This window comes from Panthera uncia, assembly GCF_023721935.1.
Source record: "Panthera uncia isolate 11264 chromosome E2 unlocalized genomic scaffold, Puncia_PCG_1.0 HiC_scaffold_19, whole genome shotgun sequence".
NCBI classification, from domain to species: domain Eukaryota; kingdom Metazoa; phylum Chordata; class Mammalia; order Carnivora; family Felidae; genus Panthera; species Panthera uncia.
In genome coordinates this window covers 11,222,728-11,249,155 of record NW_026057588.1, presented here as the reverse complement: position 1 = coordinate 11,249,155, position 26,428 = coordinate 11,222,728, and the positions used below count along the sequence as shown (strand labels likewise).

Below are 26,428 nucleotides of genomic sequence, written 5' to 3'. Positions count from 1 at the left end.
CAATTTGGAAGAGTTAGAATCCTTGGTCGGGGACAACTTTCTTCATTGAAATTTCATGGCAGTTATTAAGAATGCCTTATTAACAGGCAGCTTTTTTCCAGTAAATTGTCCAAGTCTCAGAGCAGCTACAACTGCACATCAACTGCAGAGTTTGGTAAACTTTCTCTGACCCTAAAAGTCTATACTCACTAGTTCTTTCTCTTTTCATATATTGATGTATAGATTTATATTTATATGTGTATATAAATATACACATATATTTTTTATTTTAATCCTGGATTATTTCAAATATAAAGAAAATACAAAGACTTAACCATTTGTAAACCACCAAACTTCTGTGAATCCACCCAATTTCCACCATGCGTTTTAACCTCCCCATTCCTGTGGCCTATCTACACAAAGGAATATATAATATAAAGATTAATTTCATGAAAAATGAAAAGTACTTGTATATTTCTAAGGAGGTAACTCAAAAACTTTAATAAATATGTCTAACCGTATGTCTAAATAAAAGGAAATCAATACAAATAAAAACATATTAGGGTACTTATGGAACTAGAGTTTCATCAGAACTTAATTCATTTACCAATTTTTGTAAATCACAAGATACAGAGAGCTTGAAAGGGAATATAAACTTAAAGAAAAGAATCTAACTTTATTTCAAATGAATAATATAACTAGATTGAATGGAAACAAAAAATAGACAAAGTTACTTTTAAAGTACTTTATATACTTGGTTTAAAGAGAAAAATTCTTGTAAACAAGTCCTGAACACAGCCAGGTTTATTTTTTGCAATGCTATTGTTTATTTTTTGAGAGAGAGCACGCACGAGTCGGGGAGAAGGACAGAGAGAGAGAATCTTAAGCAGGCTCCATGCTCAGCATAGAGCCTCATGCAGGGCATGACGCCATGACTGTAGGATCATGACCTGACCTGAAACCAAGAGTTGGATGCAAAACTGACCGAGCTACCCAGTTACCCCCACAATGCTATTGTTTAGCAACTCAAAACCACTTGCTGTGTATTAAAGGACTGAATAATCAGTAAACAGATTGATGATAGTGGGAACGGATTTCCAACTATTGCAAAAGAAGTTAATATGGAAGAGGGACAGACTAGACATACTTTTTTGAAGTTGAAGGTGTCTTCATTTTTCGCATACATACATATACAGGAAGGACTGATACCCCAATAATGATAGCACATAGCATGCAGATCTTGGTTTCTAAGTACCATTCCACTCAAAGGAATCAGGTCTTTGTAGAATCTGTGGCTGCAGCAGGCAGTACACAAGATAAACCCAAAATGCTATTAGACCAGAAATCAAGTGTTCATATTGATGATACATACAGATAGAAAAGAGACACAGGGGAGAAGGGAAAGCTCCTGTAATGATGGAATGCCAAGTGCTAAATATAGGAGGAATGACGGAGCAAGAAAGCCATCGCTTTGCAATCATCGCAGTAATAACTGAGACCGAAGATATCAACAATAAAACTAGCAGGTGAAAGACTGTAATAAGGTAGTTGTTACACAAAAATCTCCCCACAAATTACTTATTAATATCAAAGGCAAAACAGCAATTTTATAGTGGAGAAACCTTGAAGTTGTCAGTTTATTCAAATGATCAAAACTAGGATCACTGATAAATGTGTTTCCTGGTTTAATGCACTGAGAAGTATGTGTCGTTCATGGAACATGCTTGCCACACTGATTTGAATCTAATCATGAGAGATCACACCAAAATTTAGGGATAGTCTACAAAATAACTAGCCCATACTTTTCAAAGATACTGATTTCATGAAAGAGAAATACCGTGGAGCTGATCCAGATTTAAAGATTAAAGGAACAGGACAACTTAACGACCTGTCTTAAGATTAGATCCTGGAATAGAGAAAAAAAAAAACTGTTATAAACGTATTATGGGACAACTGTGGAATTTGAATAAGCTGTAGAGTAGAAAACATTATAACCGAGTATGGTAATCTTAAGACACGTTTGCAAATTCCTTGACACTCCTCTTATCAAAAGGTGGAGTCCGTGCTCCCTCTCTTTTTGATCCTGGATGGGTTTTTGTAACTGCCTCCTCGAATTAACACTGTAACTTCTGAGGGTAGATTAGACGAGGCCATAGTACTTCTGCTGATTTTTGTTAGGATACTCTGAGCCTCCACGTAGTGTCCAGTCGGTATGAAGTGGCTCTGCGACCACAGAGATGGAAAGACATGCCCGAGGAACCAAAGCTGTGTGGGTCCTCTCAACTCAGGTATTATACAGTTGAATGATCTGCTTGGTCTGTAATCACAGTGGATAACCTAAGGATGTATGGGAATTCTGTTCTTGCATCTTTTCTGAATGTTTAGAATACGCTGAAAATAAAGGCTTTAAAATGCTCTCAAAACAAGTTAAAATTTTACTATAATACCCCCCCTTTTAAAGGTAATTGTATCATACGTATACATGAGAATATTCTACATACATAGCACAGTATATCTAGAGGTATGAATATGATCTGATTACTTTTAAAGGGGACATAATAGATTGACATGCATCTATCTCCTACAAAACTCTGGCCACTCTTATTTGCATATCCTGGGTATTTACCAGTGTTAGTAACCATAAGTTTATTTTTCATGTGATTTTGCATAGTATTGCACTGAATAGATAAACCATAAACTGTTTGGTCAACCCACCTGATGAATGCAAACTGTGCTATAACCAATAATGAAACAATGAACATCCTTTCATGCGTCTCTCTAAACAGGTTCCCGTGACATATGGTGAGATACGCCATCCATAAGCACATCTGTAGGTATACATATTTGTTGGTCCACACATACTGGGAGGGCGCTAGCCTAGTTTTCTCATGAAAGATGGTTCTCTACCTGCCATTATAGATCAAGGTCGTTATCTTTTTTTTTTGCAGTTGTATATCATTAGAACATATTTACTCCAATATTTTGCTAAGAATTTTTTTTTTTATAAAATTAAGTATAAGCATCCTGTGTCCACTCCCACTTTCCCTATAATCTTTTAAGCGAAGCCTCTAGTGCTATGATTGCCAGGTCAAAGGGTATTGTGATATTGACCAGCTAATGGTGTTCGCTCCTAACGAGAGGCGCTGAATGCTGAATGCTGTGCAAATGGTAATCCATCTAAATTGTTACATTTAATGAAATCTCAATAAAATTCAACAGGTTTCTTGCTCCACACTCCCTTTGGTGGGGGGCGGGGTGTGACAAAATTAACGTACTTGAAATCTGCTAAAGCCCCTGCCTACAGAGGTCTGTGTGGGGGACTTATGCACAGAGAAGGCAACCTAAGCCTAAATGGAAAAAGGAGAAGAAACCGATTATTAACAATTCAAGTTTACTAAAAAACTTTTTGTCATTAGTAACTATTCAACACTTTTAAAGAGTTAACAGTGAAATCTACCTTAATGGATTAGGGTCCAAAATTCCCAAGCATATAAATTGTATCATGTTATTAGATTGCTTAAAAACAGTATTTTTCAGTCTATAAAATACAAATAACATTAAATATTACACTGTACAACAGGGCTGACACACTACAAAGAACCAGGGCCAGATTGGGGATGGGGGCCATTCACCAGTGCCATCCAGTTTGCATTATTGTGGATGGCAGTATTATGTAATTTTCTGTACTTGAGTATCTCCTGAAATTAATCTCATTAAGGCTACTTGCAGGATTCCTTTGAAGTATGTTATTATGAATTCAGGGTAGGGGAGTAGAATTTTCAAATACAGTAAAACCTTGGACTGCGAGTATCTTGTTCTGCGAATGTTCCACAAGACAGGCAAACATTTCTAATATGTTTTCACTTGATAGACGAGGGATGTCTTGCAATACGAGTCGTATGCGATGCCCAATGTCACGTGATCACAAGTGAGCCAATGGTTCTCTCTCTCTCACCGAAGGATTCCCAGGCTCAGATGCTCAGTCTCAGGCTGTGGTGTTCGGCGGAAATCAGTGATTTTTCAGAATGTTGGAAGGTACCCACAACAGGCACTAGTGTATTTTTATCACTTCAAAGCACCTATGGACAGCCCCTTGCTTTTCCATACAAGAGTAAGCTTAAGAAGGCTTTGCTTCATTCTAGGTCAGGCTGCCTACAGCTAGAGACCCTTTCCTCTGCTGCCTTCTTGCCAGTTACATTAAATACAGTATATGACAAGAGTTTATTAATACTGTACTGTAGCCAACATCCGTGCGACCACATACAAGGGCCCTGTGCAGAAGAAGAGTCCATTGAACCAACAGATGGCAGTGATTCCGTTAGTGACAGTGACTGTCATCCTACACAGTCACCCTCCTTTCTGTCTCCCTCACACCAGCCACTAAGGTTTTCAAAGGTAAGTGCAGGTTATTTTTCCTTATATTTTATGATTTTGTGTTCTATTACAGTATTGTAATCCTTTTCATCTGAATATTTTTGGGTTGTGGAACAAATCATCCGAGTTATTTCTTATGACGAAATTGGCTTAGGTATTCAACTGCTTTGGATTAAGCATGTTTCTGGAATGAATTATGCTCACGTATGGCACACATAAAACCAAGGTTTTACTGTATCTGTCCTAATGACAGATTTTCTCCACTTTGTTCGGTAATTGCTGGGCATCTCTTACGAGCCAAGCGCACTTTTCTACACAGTAGAGATAAAGTAGTGAAAAACCTCCCTCCCTACATGGAGGTTACACTGCCACCGACATTAATTTTACTTGTCCATCACTATACTTTTGTTAAAAGTCCTGCCCCTAATCTTCACTTATAAGGCCTCTTTCCTGGGTAGACTGGGGTGAATTTTGAAGTTCTTTTCTGTTGCATCTCGAAAAATTGGGACATTCAGAATGCCGGCACAAACACTGGCCGTATTTACGGAAAAGGTTTTCTCTCGTCTGTGAGATCCGATTCGCAAAGAATTCAGCACCCAGCTGTCCTTAAAAGAGAGCGCTTCACAGAGCGGCTTGCATGTGAAGATTCCCGGAGGCTTCTGAGTTCTGAAGGAACTTTCTACAATTACTAGCGTCGATTTTCCAATGGAGATGAAGATGTGAACTCTAACCGAAGGCCACCCCCCCAACACCTCACACTTCTACAGATTTGCTCCAGTGTGGACTCTCTGATGGTACACAAGATGTGATCTCTGGCTGAAGCCTTTACAACACACATCACATATGTATGGCCTTTCTCCAGTGTGGACCCTCTGATGCGTGTGAAAATGGGAGGCCTGACTGAAGCCTTTACCACACTGCTGACACGTATAAGGTTTCTCTCCTGTGTGGACCCTCTGATGAGCACTGAGCCCAGCACTCCAACTGAATTCTTTCCCACACTCCTCACATTTAAACGGTTTCTCTCCAGTGTGAATGATCTGGTGGACTTGAAGATTTGACCTCTGGCTGAAGGCCTTGCCACATGTATCGCACTTATATGGCTTCTCTCCCGTGTGGACTCTCTGATGGGCTTGAAGATGGGAGGCCTGACTGAATCGCTTCTGGCACGCGTCACACTTGAATGGTTTCTCCCCAGTGTGGACACTCTGATGAGCTTGAAGATTGGAGGCCTGACTGAAGCCCTTTCCACACTCTTCGCATTTATAAGGTTTCTCCCCTGTGTGGACCCTCTGATGATTGTGAAGATTCAAGCTCCAATTGAAGCGCTTCCCACACACCTCACATTTGTATGGTTTTTCTCCAGTGTGGACTCTCTGATGGGCTTGAAAATAGGAACTCTGACTGAAGCCTTTACCACACACGTTGCAGCGAAATGGTTTCTCCCCCGTGTGAACCCTTTGATGGCTCTGGAAACTTGAGGCTGAACTAAAACCCTTCCCACACTCTTCGCATTTATATGGCTTCTCTCCCGTGTGGACCCGCTGATGGCTGTGAAGGTTAAAGCTCAAGCTGAAGCACTTTCCACACTCATCACACTTATACGGTTTCTCTTCCGTGTGGACTCTCTGGTGGGTATGGAGATTTGAGCTGCAACTAAAGCGTTTACCACAGTCTCCACACTTATACGGTTTCTCTCCGGTGTGGATTCTCTCGTGGGCCTGAAGATGTGATCTCTGGGTGAAGCCCTTCCCGCACACCTCACATTTGTAAGGTTTCTCTCCGGTGTGGACTCTGCAGTGAATGTTAAGATCTGTGCTACGACTGAAGCCCTTCCCACAACTTTCACATCTGTAGGGCTTCTCTCCTGTGTGAATAGGCAAATGGGCGTAAAGATGGGAGGTCTGGTTAAAGCTCTTCCCACACTCAAGGCACGAATAGGGCTTCTCCCCTGTGTGCACTCTCTGATGAGTCTGCAGGTTTGAGCTCTGGCTGAAACCCTTCCCACACTCGTGACACCAATAGCGTTTTTTCCCCGTGTAAACACTTTGTGGAACGGGCAGAGCTGAGCTATAGCGGGCGTCCTTCTCATGTGCGCCATACTCGAAGGACTTCTTTCTCGAGTGTACCTGCTGATGAAGTTCAAGACTGGCGCCATCGTTGAATGCTTTCTCACACTGACGACAGCGGTAGGTCTGCTGGACCAGAGGGGACACCCTTAAGATGTCTTTACCACAGTCTTTGCTGTGAGGTTTATCGCCATCACGGTGGTGTGACATGCAACTAAAGAGGTTAACGTACGGAGCAAGTATACATAATTGGTTTTTCATCGGAGTCTGCTTACAACTTCTCTGGTAATTCTGTGTTTCGCTGAGATAGATTTTACTCCAAGAATTCTGAACTCTCCCGGCCAGAAATTCTTGATTTTCAAGAATACTGGAATGATCCTCTATAAGGTTCATTATACAGCTGTCTTCCACGGAAGCCTGAATACATATTCCTGCTCCCACTCGACAGGGGGCATCACACTGTTCAGGGAACTCAGAACTCTTTCCTTGAAGATTTATCTTGGAGTCTTGATCTTTGGTTAATTTGCTCACGATATGTCTCTTGATTTGCCAACATGAAAACTCTCCCAATGAAAGGCACCTTACTCCTGCTTCGTGAAGAGTCTCCTTCTCGTTTTGATTCCTGCCTCCTGAAGGGATAAAGAGAATAAAGAATCAGGGACAGAGAGACTGACATCAGCAAGGTGGTGAACTAAGAAGCTCCAAGCCCTTGTTCCGCAAAGGAAACATTTTTATTAAAAAAAAACACTAGAGACTAACTAAAAAACAAAGGTCTACAGCAAACAATAGAATATCCAGTGGAAAAAAACCCACACACTTAAAAGGGAAGGAAATTTGGGATCAGCCCAGAGTGAGGGCTTAAGGTCTTCTCAGGTCTTTTATTTATTTTTGAGAGAGAGACAGACAGCATGCGTGCACAGGTGGGGGGTGCAGAGGGAAACAGACTCTGAAGCAGGCTCCAGGCTCTGAGCTGTCAGCACAGAGCCCGACGCGGGGCTCGAACTCACGGACTGCGGGATCGTGACCTGAGCCGAAGGCGGACGCTCAATCGACTGAGCCACCCAGGCGCCCCAAGGCACCACCTGCTTTTTGAAAGCGCGTGTTACACCGTTTAACTTTTACAAAGAACGTACATGAGTCCTGGCATTTGCTAAACCACAAGAAATCCGAAGAGCGTTTTCACTTTTATGAGAAAAGGTGAAAAGTGAAAATAGCATTTAGCTTTCGTTTTGCAGTGAGCCGTGACAGAGGCAGCGCATGCCCCAAGGGGCCAACGGCTAAGCTCCGGAACTAAAGGCAGCATCTCAGTGTTGAAGCCACTATAGCCTTAACCGTGGCTGGGAGCACCCGTGCTTCATCTGTGCACCCACGAGCAAGATGTGTCCTAGGTAGCAGAAAGCCTAAGAGAGAGGTCATTTCTGGGTCTGGGAACAGTCAAAACAGTCAAAAATGTTCCATATATATGACTGGTAACTGGGTTTTTTTTTTTTTTTTTTGAGAGAGAGAGAGGGAGCATGTGAGCAGGGGGAGGGGCAAAGGGAGAGGGAGAAAAAGGATCTTAAGCAGGCTCCACACTCACTACAGAGCCAGATTCGGGGCTTGATCTCACAACTGTGACATCATAACCTGAGTCAAAATCAAGAGTCGGATGCCCAACCAACCGAGCCACCCAGGTGTCCTGGTAATTGCTTCTTTAAGCCATTTTGGCTCACAGAAGACTTCATAGGAACCCTCTACGTTCAGAGAGCAGGAGAAACCAATACGTGAAAAGATGTCCAGTATCGCTCATCACTAGTGAAATGCAAACCAAAACCACAAGGAGATACGACCTTCATGCCCGTTAGAATTCCTGGCATCAAAAAGACGAGAGATAAGAAGTGCTGGTGAGGATGTGGAGGAAAGGGAATCCTTGTGCACTGTCGTTGGGATTGTAAACTGGTGCAGCCAGTGCAGAAAACAGTAAGGAGGGTCCTCAAAACATCTAAAACAGAACTACCACAGGACCTCGCAATTCCAGTTCTGGGCATATATCTGAAGAAAACAAAATCAGCCTGTCAGAGAGATCTGCACCATGGTCACTGCAGCAGCATTTACAACAGCGAATACGTGGAAACAAGGGTCCATCGATGGATGAATGCATAAAGAAACCGGGTCGTGTATAAGGGGGGGGAGGATATTATTCAGCCATAAAAAAGAATGAAATCTTGCCATTATGACAACACAGATGGACCTCAAGGGCATTATGCTAAGTGAAACACGTCAGGCAAAGACAAATACCGTATGATCTCTCTTATAGGTAGATGTAAAAACAACTCAGAGGAAGAGATCGAATTTGTGGTTACCAGGGATGGAGGGACTGGATGAAAGGGACCAGAAGGCTCAAAGTTCCAATTATAAGGTAAATAAGTATTGGTGACGGAATGGTGAATATTGTTAACACTGCTTATGTGACCTATCTGAAGGTTGCTAAAAGCATAAACCCTACAAGTTTTCATCACAAGGGAAAAAAACCCATTTTTAAAAAACCTCTAACAGGTACGGGATTTTAACTACACTTACTATGGTAATCATTTTGTAATATTAAGTCAAGTCATTAAGATGTACACCTTAAAATTTTACGGTGCTTGGGGCGCCTGGGTGGCTCAGTCGGTTAAGCGGCCGACTTCGGCTCGGGTCATGATCTCGCGGTCCGTGAGTTCGAGCCCCGCGTCGGGCTCTGTACTGACAGCTCAGAGCCTGGAGCCTGTTTCAGATTCTGTCTCCCTATCTCTCTGCCCCTCCCCTGTTCATGCTCTCTCTGTCTCAAAAATAAATAAACGTTAAAAAAATAAATAAAATTTTACAGTGCTATATGTCAATTATAGCTCCATAAAATGGAAAGAAAAAGGAGACATCAATACAGATACTGTGGACACGAAAGGAATAACAAATGGATACCATGAATAACTCCAGGCCCACAAATTTAATAATCTAGATGAAATGGAACAATTCTTTGAAAGACACAATCTGCTAAAACTCATACAAGAAGAAACAATCTGAATAGGCCTACATCTGTATTTTTTTAAAGTCTACTTTTTTTGAGAGAAAGAGAGTCCGAGAGCGTGCACGAACAGGGGAGGGGCAGAGAGAGAATCCCAACCAGGCTCCGCACTGCCAGCACAGAGCCTGATGCAGGGCTCAATCTCACCAACTGTGAGATCATGACCTGAGCCCAAACCAAGAGTCGGACACTTAACTGACTGAGCCACCCAGGGGCCCTAGGCCTGTATCTATTAAAGAAGCTGAATCATTAATCTTTTGAAACAGCACCAGGCCCAGATATGTTCACTTGTGAATTCTACCAAACGTTTAAGAAAGGCATTATATTACTTCTTTACAATAGCTTTCAGAGGACAAAAGCAATGAGAATATTTCCTCACTCATTCTATGAGGCCATCGTTACCTTTTTTTTTTTAATTTTTTTTTTCAACGTTTTTTATTTATTTTTGGGACAGAGAGAGACAGAGCATGAACGGGGGAGGGGCAGAGAGAGAGGGAGACACAGAATCGGAAACAGGCTCCAGGCTCCAGGCTCCAGGCTCCGAGCCATCAGCCCAGAGCCTGACGCGGGGCTCGAACTCACGGACCGCGAGATCGTGACCTGGCTGAAGTCGGACGCTTAACCGACTGCGCCACCCAGGCGCCCCAAGGCCATCGTTACCTTAATACCAAAATCAGACAAAGATATTACAGGAAAACTACAGACTGATATATTTCATCAACGCCAAAGATCCTCCAAAAATATTAGCAAGTCAAATGCAACAATGCATAAAAAGAATTAGATGCTGTAGTCAAGCATACTAGGCATGTAAGAAAGGTTCAACCCTGGAAAATTAATCCATTACATGAAAAAACTACAGAAAAATCACATAAGACTATCAAAAGATACAGAGAAAAAACATTTGATAAAATCCAATACTTGTTTATAATAGAAACTCTCAAGGAAACCAGGAATATAGAAGAAATTCCTCAACTGGAGAAAGGACATCTAACTAGTATCTTTGTGAGACACATAAAACCTTCCCGCTAAAATCAGGAATCTCTTAGCACTCCTTTTCAACACTGTACTGTAAGTCCCAGCTAACGCAAATGGGTACAGATTGCAAAGGAAGAAATAAAACGTTGTTGGAGAATGATGTGATTGTCTATGTAGAAACCCCCCAAAGAATCAATCAAAAAACCTCCTGGAACTAATAAACAATTATAGCAAGGATGCAGAACACAAAATTGATACAGAAAAGTATATTGCTACCTTATACACAAGCAATGGACAAGTGGAATTGGAAATTACGATAGCATTATCATTTACATTAGCACCCCCTAAGAGTCTATGTTCAGGGATAAAAAGCCCCGAGACTGTCAAGATGTCAGTCCTTCACAATCCCGATCAAAAATCCCGGCGAGACATCTGGTGGATATCGACAAATGGATTTAAAAGTTTCCACGGAAAGGCAAAAGACCCAGAAGAGCCAACACAGTATTGAAGGAGAATTACAAGGTTGGAAGACGCGTTAAGCAACACCTAGACCTATTCCGTAGAGCTGCAGTATTCAAGGTGGTGTAGAATTGGCGACAGAAGAAATGGACCAATGGAGTGGAACAAAGACGTGAGAAATAGGGCTCAAGCGAATATAATCAGCTGATCTTTGACAACGGGGTAAAGGCAATACAATGAAGCAAAGGCAGTTGGTGCTAGAACAACCGGACATTCACGTGCGGAAAAAAAAAAAAAAAAATCCATATGGAGAGTTTAAGCTTTTTGCAAACATGAACTCAAAGCACAGACCTTAATGTAAACGCAAAACTAGCAAACTCCTAAATGAAGTTTCTGCTCTGAGCAAGCCGCGTCAAGAGAATAAGGGGAGTCAGGGAGAAGATATTTGTAAAAAATAGATGTGGCAAAGGAACTCGTCAAAGCCAACGATAAGAAAACAATGTGTTTAAAATATGGACAAAAGCCCTGAACAGACACATCAGCGAAGAAAATACACTAAGAGCAAACAGGCCTCCGAAAAAGGTGTTCAACATCACATGCCCTTAGTGAACTGCAGATCAAAATGAGATACGACTCCCCCTATTAGGATGGCCCAAATCCCAAAGGTCGACACCGCTGCTGGTGAGTATGTAACCGGAAGCCTCAATTCACTGCTGCTGAAAACGCAAAATGGTGTGGCCACCTTGGAAGGTAGTCTGGCAGTTTCTTACAAAACCACAAAAGTAAATAGTGCACCTTGGTACTTACCAGGTGAGTGGAAGACGTATGTCCACGCAAAAATCATCACACAGATGTCTGCGGCAGCTTTATTCGTAATTGTCAAAACTTGGAAGCCATCAAGCCGAATGGATGAATAAACTGTGGTACGTCCAGACAATGGACTATCGTCCAGCGCTAAAAAGAACAGGGCTATCAAGTCCTGAGGGAACTTTAAATGCACATTTGCTAAGTGAAAGAAGTGAATCCGAAACAGCTGAAAGCTCTACGATTCAGCTGACATCCTGGGAAAGGCAAACCTATGGAGACAAAAGGATCGCTAGTCGACAGTGTTTACAGGGGAGGGGGAATTAACAGAGCACGGAGAATTTTAAGGCAATCTGTTCTGGATCATACCGTAATGGTAGATACATACCACTATAAATTTGTACAAACTCCTACAATGTACAACAGCAAGAGCAAACTCTGAAGTATAGACACTGGGCGATGATGATGTATCCCGGGGAACCTACGCTGATGAACGGTAGGTTCATCGACTGCAACAAAAGTTCCACTCTAGTATCAAATGTTGACAGGGGAAGGCTGTGTGTGTGCCTGCACGTGGGTGTAGTCTAGAGGAACTCTCTGTATCTTCTGCTCACTTTTGCTGTGAACCCAAAAGTCAGGTGAAAAATAAAACCTATTTTAAAAATGTATTTATAGGGGCGCCTGGGTGGCTCAGTCGGTTGAGCGTCCGACTTCGGCTCAGGTCATGATCTCACAGTTTGTGGGTCTGAGCCCCGCATCAGGCTCTGTGCTGACCGCTTGCTCAGAGCCTGGAGCCTGCTTCAGATTCTGTGTCTCCTTCTCTCTCTGCTCCTCCCCCACTCACGCTTTGTCTGTTTCTCAAAAATAAATAAAATGTAAAAAAAATGAAAATAAAAATAAAAATGTATTTATAGACTTAAATACACGCCAGTGGAAAAAAACGAATAAAAAGTAACACATATATGCCAACCACAAGATCCAACCATTCCATGTGTTATTCTTGTCTAAGAAAAATGAAGGTGTATGCCAATACACACACACATATATAAGAATATTCAGCATCTTCACTCGTAATAGCCCAAAGCTGGACAAACCCGTCAGCAGGTGAACGAACGAATAAACAAGTCATAGTATATTCACACTTGAATACTACTTAGCAATAAAAAGGAATGAACTATGGATAGATGCAACAACACGGGTGAATCTCAACCTATACTGAGTAAAATAAGACAGCCAAGGGAAAGAAAAAACACCATATGATTTAAAAAAAGTTTTAGGGGGGGCGCCTGGGTGGCTCAGTCGGTTGAGCGGCTGACTTCGGCTCAGGTCATGATCTCATGGTCCGTGAGTTCAAGCCCCGCGTCGGGCTCTGTGCTGACAGCTCAGAGCCTGGAGCCTGTTTCGGATTCTGTGTCTCCCTCTCTCTGACCCTTCCCCATTCATGCTCTGTCTCTCTCTGTCTCAAAAATAAATAAACGTTAAAAAAAAAAATTTTTTTTTAAAGTTTTAGGGGCCCCTGGGTGGCTCAGTTGGTTAAGGGTCTGACTTTGGCTCAGATCACAATTTTACGGTTCGTCAGTCCGAGCCCCGCATCGGGCTCTGTGCTGACAGCTCAGAGCCTGGAGCCTGCTTCAGATGCTGGGCCTCCCTCTCTCTTTGGCCCTCCCCTGCTTGCACTCTGTGTCTGTCTCTCTGTCTCTCAAAATTAAGCATTAAATTTTTTTTTTCAATTAAAAAAAAGTCCTGTAGAGTGACAGAAAGTAGATCAGTAGTTGCTTGGGGACGGGTGTGGGACATGAAGAAGGGGAGAGAGGGAGAGATTACAAGTGAGCACGAGAATTATGCACAACTTTTAAAGATTTCTTTTGTATTAGAGTGCTTCCCAAGTTAACCCCCCTTCCAGATCTGGCAAGAAAAAGCCAAAACTGTTCAGGGCTGGGGAACAGGAAATTTAGGATGGAAATCCTGGAAGCCAGAAAGCCACAGAAGTAAGATTAATCTAAGTTTTCCCCAAATCCCTGGCTCACCATTAATGGCACAGGGTAAAATTTGTGAGTTTGAGTCTCTGCTGACTCAGTGCTATTACTTAACCCAAACACGGTTTGAAGTGTCAAAGGTCACAACTCAAGGTCAGAAACACCACTGGAAATTTAGGGGAGAAAAATCAAAGGTAAGGGAGCCACAGAGGGTCCGTCCCTAACTAGGACTATAAACCCTACCCACATCTTTGGCCGATCTCTCGACTATGCAGATGTAGCAAAGACCCAGGGCCTGGACTAAAAAAGCAGCAGCCAGAAGTCATGAGAGGCATTACAGCAAAACACCAAAAAATATTTAAACTGCCCAAAATATTACAGAAAACGACAGATGAGCAAAGAGAGAAGACCCAAAGGCACGATGATGAATGTAAACACACCCGTATTAATAACTACACTGTGTGTAAATGTACTACCCCAAAATCGGAAGGCAGATGTTGGCAGATCACGTAAAAAGAAAAGATCCAACTATACACTGTCAACAAGAGACCTATTCTAAATATGCATCGTTAAAAAAAATAAAAGACATACAAATATATCATGCAAAGCCTAAGAAAGATTGAGTGGCTAAACTAGTATCAGATAAAAAGAGACTCTACGAAATAGATGCGGATGGAGGAGAGTGTATTATACTAAGTGAAATAAATCAGAAAAAGACAACTACTGTATGACTTCCCTCACATGTGGAATTTTAAGAAGCACAATAGATGAGCAAAGGGGAAGGAAAAAAAAAGAGAGGGAAGCAAACCGTAAGAGACTCTCACCTCTAGAGAGCAAACTGAGGGTTGCTGCAGGGGAGGTGGGCAAAGGGATGCCTTAGATGGGTGATGGGTATGAAGGAGGGCACTTGTGATCAGCACTGGGTGTTGCATGTGTTGTATGTAAATGAGGATCCACTAAATTCTACAGCTGAAATGGATATTACACTTGATGCTAATTAACTGGAATTTGAATACAAACTGGAAACAAAACCAGAACACTATTAAAGACAGAGAGAGCCATAATAAAAGGGTCAATATGGCAAAATGGTGTAAAAATTACAAACGCATATGTATCTAACAAAGGCTACAAAACACACGAAGCAAAAACAGAAACTGAGAGATGGACAAAACTACAGAGTTAGAGATTTTAACACACTTCTCTTAGTTGGTGAAACAATTCGACCATAAAAAAAAAAAAATCAGTGAAACAATACAAACTCTGAACCCTTAAAATTAACCATTTTAACTAAAACTTATAGATCATCACTGCACCCAACTATAGAACACACATTTTTTTTTCTCCAAATACACATGCAAAATCCATCAAAATAACCGTGTCCAGGGGTTATGAAAAAAGTTTCAAAAGACTGGAACACTGAAGAGTATGTTCTCTGACCAGAGTGGAATTAAATTCAAAGGCAGTAACAATAAAGCTGGAGGTATCACAATCCCACGTTTCAAGATACACTACAAAGCTATAGTAATCAAAATAGTATGGTAGTGGCACAAAGACACAGAGATCAATGGAACGGAAGAGAGAGCCCAGAAAGAAACCCCTGCTTATATGGTTAATTAATCTTTGTCAAAGGAGGCAAAAATATACAACGGGGGAAAGACAGTCTTTCTTTTATTTAAAGTTTATTTATTTTGAGAGAGAGATCTTGTGTGCACGTGCAAGAAGGGGAAGGTAAGAGAGAGAGAGAGAGAGAGAGAGAGAGAGAGAGAGAGAACTGTGAGATCATGACCTGAGCCAAAATCAAGAGTCGGACACTTAACTGACTGAGCCACCCAGATGCCCCAAGACAGCCTCTTTAATAACTGGTGCTGGGAAAACTGGACCACTTTCTTATATTACACACAAAAATAGAGTCAAAATGGATTAAAGACCTAAGTGTGAGATCCGAAATCCTAAAAATCCTAGAAGAGAGCACAGGTAGCAATCTCTTCGACACTGGCCTTAGAAACATTTTTCTACATCTATCTCTTCAGGCAAAGAAAACAGAAGCACAAGTAAACTACTGGAGTTACACTAAAATAAAAAGCTTTTGCACACCCAAGGAAACCATCAGTGAAATAAAAAGGCAACCTCCTTAGTAAAAGAAGACATTTGCAAATGATATATCTGAGAAGAGATTAATATCCAAAACGTATAAACAACTTACATATAACTTAACACCAAAAAAACAAATAACCCAATTCAAAAGCCGGCAAAAGACCTGAATAGACATTTTCCCAAAGAAGACATATAAATGGCCAAGAGACATGAAAAGACACCCAACATCACTTACCATCAGGAAAATGCCAATCAAAACCAGAATGAGATATCACATCCTATCTGTCAGAATGGCTAGTATCAAAAAGATGAATAATAAGCATTGATGAGGACGTGGAGAAAAAGGAACCACTGCCTACTGCTGGTAGGAATGTAAATTGGTGCAGCCACTGTGGAAAACCATATGAGGGTTCCTCAAAAAATCAAAAATAGAATTACCATATGGAGCGCCTGGGTGGCTCAGTCGGTTAAGCATCCAGTTTCGGCTTGGGTCATGATCTCGCGGTTCATGGGGTCCAGCCCCGCGTCGGGCTCTGTGCTGCCAGCTCGGAGCCTGGAGCCCGCTTCAGATTCTGTGTCTCCCTCTCTCTCTCTCTGCCCCTCCCCTGCTCTTGCTCTGTCTCTCTCTCTCAAAAATAAATCAACATTTAAAAAAATTAAAAAAAAAAAAAAATAGAATTACCATACAAGCTAGTAATTCCACTACTGGATATTTACCAAAAGAAAACAAAACACCAATTCAAAAAGATACACGCACCCCTGTATTTACCGCAGCATCATTTACAACAGGCAAGACATGGAAGCAGCCCAAGTGTCCATCAACAGGATGAAGAAGATGTGGGGTGTGTGTGTGTCCATACACACACACGGACATACATACACACGACGGAATAGCAGTCATAAAAAAGAGTGAGATCTTGCCATTTGCAACAACATGGATAGACCTAGGAGGTGTTATGCTGAGTGAACTAAGTCCGAGAAATAACTTGATTTCACTTACAGGTGGAATCTAACGGTCAAAACGTGCGAACAAAATGGAAGCAGGCCCATAAATACAGGGAACTAGTGGTCGCTGGAGGGGCGTGAGGGATGGGCAAGACAGGTGAAGGCGAGTGGGAAGGAGAGGGTCCCGCTTCGGAATGGGTGACTTACAGGGATGAAAGGTACGGCAATGGGGTCGTAACAGTGCTGTATGGTGACAGATGGCAGACACTGCACACGGTTGTCTACTCTCTATGCTGCACTCCTGAAACGAATGTATCACCGTATGCCGACTAGATGTCAATAAAAAGACTAGATTGAAACAACAGTGAAGACATCCAGGAAAGTCCTGATCATACGAAAATTAAATACACTCTGAGCAAGCCACACGTCAAACAGGAGATTGCATGGGAAATTAGAAAACACTCTGAGATAATGATGAAGGAACATTATATCACCATTTCTGGCGTGCAGTTAAATAGCACTCAGAGATACTTTTATAGCTTTAAACGTTTACATTAGGAAATAAGAAAGGTCTAAAATCAAACACCTGAGGTTCCATCTCAAGAAGCTGTGAAAAGAGCAGGAAAGAAGAGTAAAAATCAAATAAATAGAAACAAACAATAGGGAAAACTCAGTATCAGTCATGAAAGATAGGATATTACTACAGATCTTAGAGGCATTAAAATAAGGGGATATATTCAACAATTTAGATAAGATGTACTAATTCCCTGAAACATACAAATAACCAAATCTGTAGCAAGAAAAGCAAAAAATCTAAAGAGTTCAGGAATTTAATTCATAAAAACATTCTCACAGTAAGACCTGGTGACTTCACCAGTGGATTCCACTTGGCACTCAGGAAAGGAGTAATACCAGTCCTACACGAACCCTTCCAGAAAACAGAAGAGGAGGGTATACCTGAATGTTACTTGTGTAAGGCCAGTATTACCTCGACATCAAAACCAGACAAAGATATCAAGTCCCAAGAACGTTACGAATCAAAATCCCCCCTAACAAAAGTACAAATATCCTTAATAAAGAACAAATCTTGTTTGTTTCTACAAATATAATAAAAAGAATAGTAGTACATCATGAATTGGTGGGGTTAATCCCAGCGTTAAAGACAAGACGACAGGCCCCGAATGGAGTTGCATATGCTAAGCCTCATGCCCCCAAACCAAGACTTAGTATAATTTTTGGCTCACCCAGAAATGCAATCTTAAACCAATCGGGAATCCCCTGATCTGCTCTAGTTAGGTAGCCTGCCATCCCCTAAAGGGAAAGTAACCTTGCAAATGACCAACCTGCTTTTGTGCCTCACAGAACTTCCTTGTCCGTGTTCCGTTCTGCCTGTAAGTCTTTTACTTTATATAGCTCCTGAGGGAGTTTTTCTATCTGCTCTCATGAATGCTGCCTGATTCAGGAATCACTGAAAAAGCCAGTAAGATCTTTAAAATTTAGTCAGCCGAATTTTGGGTTTTAATAGAAGGAACACAAGGTTGTTTTAACATGTGAAATTGCCAATGCATTTTATCGTATTTACAACATACAAGAGAAAATGTAATGATCACCTCAGTATTTTACGAAAGATGTATATGCGTATACTATTACCCATTCATGATAAAAACTCTGAAACTCAGAAGGGAACTCAACCGAAAAACAAAACCTACAGCTGACGACGCCATTATCAGTGCTGAAAAGACTGACGCTGTTCACCTGCCTTGAGGCAAGCAAGAAAACAAAAAAAAAAAAACCAAAGGCATTCAGATTGGAAAGAAGAAAGAATATACATTTGTACATCATGATCTTCTACATAGAAAATCTTTAGGAATGTGCAATAATGCCTCTAGAATATACCAATATGGGAAGACTGCAGGCTACAAGGTTGATGTCGAAAATTAACTGTATTCCTAGGAGACAGAAGCAAACAACTGAGAAATGAAATATATAGTGTCAAAAAAATAAAACACTTCTGAAAAATTAAAGATACATATAAAACCTATCCACTGAATGCTATAAAATGTGATATTGTGATTTATAATAAATACATATTTTGGTCTTCAGTTCCTGGCCCGCAGATCCCCAAATCCTTGGAATTTCCTAAGAGAAAAGAACAATGGGAGCATATTTGTTATAATATTTGGTCTCTTTTCCTAAGCTCCTGAAATCCTTCCATTTCCATAAACGTGAGATGGGTGTCCTATACTTCCTAACAAACCTCTTTCAACCACATCTGAGTTTAGGTTAATGAGGTGACTTTTGGAAATCCTCTAAGGATGGGAGGCTGGTTGCCATGAAAGCCAGCCTTGATTACAGGGCTGGAATTTGTAGTCCCACCTCTTGACCTCTGGGGGAAGGGAGAGGGCCAGAAAGCTGAACCAATCACTAACAGCCAATGACCTAATCGGTCATGCCTAACTAATGAGGCCTCCATAAAAACCCAAAAGGAGGGGGTTTGGGGAACTTTCAGGTAGGTGGACATGTGGAGATGCAGGGAGAGTGGTGAGCCCAGAGAGTGCCTGGAAGTTCCACACCCCTCCCCACATATTTTGCCCTACGTGTCCCCTCCATGTGGCTGTTTAGTTATATCCCCTTGTAATAAACTGATAATCTAGTGAGTAAACGGTATCTGAGTTCTGTGAGCCACTAAAGCAAATTAATTGAACCCAAGGTTGGGGTTGAGGGAACCTCTGAAGCACAGTTAACAATCTGGCCTTATCACTGGCCTCTGAAAGGGGGTGAAGGGTGAGGGGTGGGGATCTTATAGAACTGAGCCCTTAACCTGTAGGATCTGACGCCGTATCCAGACAGATGGTGTCAGAATTGAGTTGAAATGTACGACATGCAGCTGAAATCTTGACTAATTGCTTAGTATGGCAATAACCTCCACTTATTAGAACTGGTATCAGAATTATAGAATTGAGATGTGTCCCTACAAAAAAAGAAAAAAAAAAGTCAACTAAACACACACACAAAATGTAATAATGAAGGAAAAGAGGGCCAAAAAAGCTTTATGATATACCTGAAACAAATATAAAAACAAAAAACAAAATGGCAAAAGTCCTTCCCTATCAATAATTACTTTAAATGTAAATGGATTAAACTCCCCAATCAAAAGGCATAAATTGGAGGAATGGATTAAACAAAACAAAACAAAACAAAACATGATCCAGCTATAAGCTGCCTACAAGAGACTTTATATCTAAGACCACACATAGCTTGAAAGTGACATTGACAGGGGTGCCTGGGTGGCTTGGTCGGCTGAGCATCCAACTTTGGCTCCCATCACGATCTCATAGTTCATGACTTTGAGCCTCGCATCGGGCTTGCTGCTGTCAGCGCAGAGCCCGCTATGGATCCTCTGCTCCCCCAATCATGCCTTTCCCCCACTCACACCCTCTCTCTCTCAATAATGAATAAACATTAAAAAAGAAGAAGAAGAAAAACAGAAAGTGACAGGACAGAAAGATATCCCATGCAAAAGAGAGCTGGATAGCTATAACTGATGTCAGACAAAAAAGAGTTTTAAGTCAAAAACTTACAAGAAACAATCTGTACTGATAAAAGAGTCAATGCGCCAAGAAGATATAAAAATTACAAATGGATATATACTAAACATCAGAATACCAAATATATGAGGCAAATATAGACGAATTGAAGGGATAAATAGCTATCGATAGTAACAGAAGGAACATTCAATATCCTGCTTTCAGTAATGGATAGAACTAGACAAAAGATCAAGGAAATAGAGAACTTAACACTACAAGCCAACTGGACCTAACATACACAGGAAATGCCACCCAACAACAGCATAATATACATTTTCCTCAAGTCGTTCTCCAGGGCAGACCATATGTGAAGCCATAAAACAAGTCTTTAACAAATTTTTTTTAAAAGATTGAATGAAATCATACAACAAATTTTTCTAATCACAATGGACTGAAGCTAGAAATCAAAAGCAGGAATCTTGGAAAACTGACAAATATGTGGAACTCAAAACATACTTATCAATAACCAATGAATCAAAGAAAAACAATCACAAATAAAATTAGAAAATATCTGGAGACAAATGAAAATGAAAATCCAGGGTACCAAAACTTAGGGGAAGCAGTGAAAGCATTGCAAAGAAGAAAATTTTTATCTGTAAATACTTGCATCAAAAAAGAGATCCAACAATTCCACTTCTGGATATATATCCAAAGGAAACAAAGTCACGGTTCGAAAGAGATATTTACACCCCCACGTTCCCTGCATTATTTACAATAGCTGAGACATGGAAATCATCCAAGTGTTCATAACTAACGAACAGATAATGAAAATGTCACACACACACACACACACACACACACGCAGGAATATGATTCAGCCATAAAAAAGAAGAAAATGTGTAACAACATGGATGGACTCTGTGGGCGTTATGCTAAGTGGAATAAGTCAGACACAGAAAGACAAATACCCTATGATCTCATTTATGTGTGGAATCTAAAAATATCAAATTTACAGAAACAGAGATCAGATTTATGGTCGTGAGAGTTGGGGGTGGGGTGCGTGATGGAAATTGGGAAGAAAGATGTAAAATCATTTATGTTCATAGATAATATGATCTTATATGTAGAAAGCCTGAAAGATTCCACATAAGAATTGTTGAAATAAATGAATTCAGCAGGATACAAAGCCACACACAAAAACCAGTTGCATTTCTACATACAAAGAGCGAACAATCAGCAAAGGAAATCGAGAAAAACAAATCAAAGCCACAATGAGATACCACCTCACACCCGTCAGAATGGCGAACATTCACAACTCAGGCAACGACAGATGTTGGCGAGGATGCGGAGAAAGAGGATCTCTTTTGCACTGATGGTGGGAATGCAAGCTGGTGCAGCCGCTCTGGAAAACAGTATGGAGGTTCCTCAAAAGATTAAAACTACAACGACCCTATGACCCAGCAACTGCACAACTAGGTATTTATCCAAGGGATACAGGTGTGCCGTTTCAAAGGGAAACACGCACCCCCATGTTTATAGCAGCACCATCGACAATAGTCAAAGTATGGAAAGAGCCCAAATGTCCATCGATGGATGAATGGATAAAGAAGACGTGGTATGTGTATATATGTGTGTATGTATATATAATATATATAATATAATATAATATAATATATATATGCATACATACCATACGTATATATGAAGTATTAACAATCAAAAAGAATGAAATTTTGCCATGTGCAACTACATGGATCGAACTAGAGGGTATTATGCTAAGTGAAATTAGTCAGAGAAAGACAAAAATCATATGACTTCACTCCTATGAGGGCTTCAAGAGACAAAACAGATGAACATAAGGGAAGGGAAACAAAAATAATATAAAAACAGGGGGGCGGACCAAACAGAAGAGACTCATAAATGTGGAGAACAAACGGAGGGTTGCTGGAGGGGCTGTGGGTGGGAGGATGAGCTAAATGGGCAAGGGGCATTAAGAAGGACACTTGTTGGGATGAACACTGGGTGTTATATGCAGGGGATGAATGTCTGGATTCTACTCCTGAAATCCTATGCTAACTAACCTGGATGTAAATTAAAAAAAAAAAAAATCCATATACAATAGCACCAAAAAGAATAAAACTTGGGAATTAACTGAACCAAGGAGGTGAAAGACATGTACACTGAGAAGTACAAAACATCGATAAATTAAAAACATTAAAAAAATGGAATGACAGTCCATGTTCCTGAATTGGAAGGTTTACTACAGTTAAGATATCAGTGCTACATGGTCAAAGGACCTACAGGTTCAATGCAATCTCTATCAAAATCCCAAGAGTACAGAAACAGAAAAACCCATCCTAAATTCACATGGAATCTCAAGGGACCCTCAGTGGCCAAAACAACCTTTAAAAAACAAAAAAAGTTGGAGGTAGTCACTTCCTGATTTCAAAACTTACTATAAAGCTGCTGTAGTCAAAAAAGTGTGGTACTGGCATAAAGACATACAGACCGAGGGAATAGTCTACAAGGCCCCAAAATGAACCATTGCATACACAGCCAAGTGGTTTTTGACAAGGGTGCCAAGACCACTGAATGGGAAAAGGACAGTCTTTTCAATAAATGGTGCTGGAAATATTGGCTATTTACACGCAAAAGCATGAAGTCAGATCTTTCCTTATACCATATTCACAAATTACCTCAAAATGCATCAAAAATCAGAACATAGGAGCAAAAACTATAAAACTCCTAGGAGAAAGAATACGCCAAAAGCTTTGTGACACTGGATTTGACAATGATTTCTTGGCTAGGACACCAAAGGCACAGGGAAGAAAACACACAGACAAATTTGAAAATTTCATGGAAATTAAAAACTCTTGTGCATCAGAAGACACTGTCAATCGAGTAAAAAGGCCACACGCCAAATGAGAAAATACTTGCAAATCATATTATCTGAAACAGGATTGGTATTCAGAACACAGAGAACTCCTAAAACTCAAAGGAAAACAAACACTCGGACTCAAAAATGGACAAAAGACTTGCACAGATATTTCTCCAAAGAAGAAACACAAATGGCTACTAAGCACATGAAAAGATGATCAGTATCACTAATTATCAGAGAACCGCAAATCAAAACGAGGTACCGCTTTGCACCCATTAGGGTGGCTATTAAGGGGAAAAAAAAAACCAACCCACAGAACACAAGTGTTGGTGAGGATGAAGAAAACTGGAACCCTTGTGTATTGCTGGTGGGAACATAAAACAGTGCAGCTATTGTGAAAAACGGTATGGCACTTCCTCAAAAATTAAAAACCGAATTACCAGGGGCACCTGGGTGGCTTAGTCGGGTAAGCATCGGACTCTCGATTCAGCACAGGTCATGATCTCATGGTCGTGAGATAGAGCCTCCCTGGGGCTCCGTGCTGGGCAAGGAACCTGCTTAAGATTCTCTCTCTCCCCCTCTCTGTCGCTCTGCCCTCCCCAACTTGCTTGCAGTCTCTCTCTCTCTCCCCCTCCCTTCCTCTCCCAAGGAAAAAAAAAAATAGAATTGCTAACACGATCCAACACTTCTGTTCTGGGTATACACACAAAAAATGGAAAGCAAGGACTTGAACAGATATTTGTACACCCATGTTCACAGCAGCATTTTTCACCATAACCAAACGGTACAGACCCAAATGTCCATCAACGGATGACGAAAATGCGACAGGTGCACACGACGCGACGTCACTCAGCCATAAAAAAGAAGGAAATTCTGACATGCGTTACGGCACAATCAACCTTGAAGACGTTATGCTAAGTGAAATAAACCAGGCGCAACTGGCAAATGTCGCATGACTCCACTTCCGTGAGGTACGTGAAATAGTCAAATCCAAAGAGACGGAAAGGAGAACAGTGGTCGCCAGGAAGTGGGGTAAGAGAAGAACAGGGGGCGCTGTTCGCGGCGCAGGGTTCCAGTGTGGGATGATGGAAACGTTCTGGAGAGGGACAGCACGGAGGGTTGTGCGACAGTGTGGATGTACCTAAGGCCCACTTAAAGATGGTTGAAATAAAGGGTATTATGTGTATTTTACCACAATGTAAAAATCCCAGATGCTAATAAGTCTGGTGGTTACACGCAAATGAAGGCAAGTCAGGGACACGGCATTTTAAGTGGTGGTCGGATAAGGCCTTGGGTAGAAGGTCTTCGGATAGACAGGAGCGAGTGAGAAAGCAAGAGCGGTCAGACGTGTACGGGCTGGCAGCGTTCCGGCCGGAGGAGAGAACGGGAAAGGTCCTAATGCAGAGGCACCTGAGTGCCGTGAGGCTGGCAGACAGAAGAGGGAGGGGGACGTGACGGGAGAAAAACGTAGAATGAATGGTGAGGCTGGGGGAAGGAGCCCATACCACAGGACCTTCCAGGCCCCTGGAACACGCTGGGTTTTATTCTGTAAAAGGAGAAGCCCGGGGAGGGACTGAAGCAGGTGTGACGCAGCGGGACTGAGGTTTTCAAGGGGCCTCTCTGGCTGCTGCACGAAGATCAGCCAGGACGCAGGCAGATCGACGGGACCGTCCCCTGCCAGGACCCGAGCCGCGCCTACCTCTTTGAGTGTGGATCTCCTTCGTGCAAAGCTTTTCCTCTCTCTCCAACTGGGATATCACATCTGGTTTGGAGGATGAATGCCCTGTGGAAAGAGAAGACGCGAGTGAAAACACGAAAGGCGCGAGTACTGAAAACCGTGGGTTCCCATCCCATAATGTGAGGCTCTGCCCCGCCCCGTAGCAGTGGTTACCAAACACTTTTCCGTCACGACCCACGGTGAGCAGTACGCTTGGCATCATTAGAGATCTATTCTTACCACACAAATTACTGAAATAAATGACCAAACGAACGGTTTCTAACCACCGTCTGTTTTCCTCACATCCTTCCCCGTCTGACACCCCTCAATGGAAACAGCTGAACTTAACGCGTCAAGGTGAACCCCCGCTAAGGAGCTCTGTCCTGTAAGTATTCTAGATTAGAAGACAGTCGGTGCCATTTACGAACGTCCTGACCCACCAGTGGCTCATGATCTACAAGTTTAAAAAAGATGCCTGAAATATGGAGCCAGGCGAAGACAAGCTTTAACTGTTCATTTATAGTTCATTTACACGAGACGATGTCTGCCTCGGAACAAAGACTAGAAACATCTCGTCTCCATGTTCTAAAGGGACTGGGAAACCCTGGTCTCTGAGGAGCCCTGAAGACTTAAACTAGTGGGCGGAGGCCAGGGATGTCACTCAACATCCCAATAGGCACAGGACGGCCCTCACAACAAAGAAATATCTGCCCCCGATGCCAACAGTGCCAAGGTGAAGAAACCCTGCTCGAGGGGATGAGTGACAGAAAGGTCTCGCGCTCACCCACAGAGACCAGGTTCCGGAAGTTCTCCAGCATCACTTCTCGGTACAGCTTCCTCTGGGTGGGGTCCAGCAGCCCCAGCTCCTCCTCCGTGAAGACCACAGCCACGTCCTTGAACGTCACCGCCTCCTACAACACCAAGCACACGTAACCTCGAGCTCGCACCCCGTGGCCAGGGGAGCGGGGCAGCACGGAGAAGGTGGAGGTCCGGGGGAAGCCGTTCCCGATTCTGAGGGAACCGGGCAACTCTTCTCATAGTTTCTCCTCTTCCCCTTCCACAGTCTTACCAAACACGCTAGGGCCGTGCAGGGGAGGGGAAGGAGAGGGAAGAAGGAGAAAAACACCTTGTATACAGGTAGCATCGTGCCCTTTATACAGTTTTCATACAGATCTCAGCCAACTGTCCTGTTACTTCCCTAGGATAAGTTCCAGGAAGTGGCATTTGCACTCTTGAAAAATATGCACCCTGATTTTGTTAATATAATGGCAATTTTCCCCCATTAACTCTTCCTGTAAAAGATTACAAGTATTCTGGACTCTCTACACTCTGGCCCAAACTGGGGGGCACCTGGCTGCCTCCGTTGGTGGAGCTTTGGGACTCTTGATCTCAGGGCTGTGAGTCTGAGCCCCCCGTATGGTGTAGAGATTACTTAAAAATAAAATCTTCAAAACGAAACAACCAGAACGTAGTCTTTTCGACACAGTGTGGCAACTACGCTCAAATAATAATAAAAGATCATCTTTCCATTTTTTTTCACATATTACCTGTTCATTTCCTTTGTATGAACAAAGGAATCCTACCGGAGTAT

At 41.9% G+C, this 26,428-nt stretch overlaps 1 protein-coding gene across 2 annotated transcripts in view; it reads right to left on the bottom strand.

The window, feature by feature from the left end:
• Positions 1–674: 674 nt before the first annotated feature.
• Positions 675–26,428, bottom strand: part of ZNF235 (zinc finger protein 235) — a 29,799-nt gene continuing 4,045 nt past the window's right edge. For both annotated transcript variants that reach the window (XM_049620946.1, XM_049620945.1), the window contains 3 exons: positions 25,622–25,748; positions 24,820–24,903; positions 675–7,051 (listed from right to left, as the gene is read on the bottom strand). In XM_049620946.1, the coding sequence (XP_049476903.1) occupies positions 5,115–7,051; positions 24,820–24,903; positions 25,622–25,748 (2,148 nt within the window). In that variant the 3' untranslated portion in view covers positions 675–5,114. The remainder of the gene's footprint in view (positions 7,052–24,819; positions 24,904–25,621; positions 25,749–26,428) is intronic.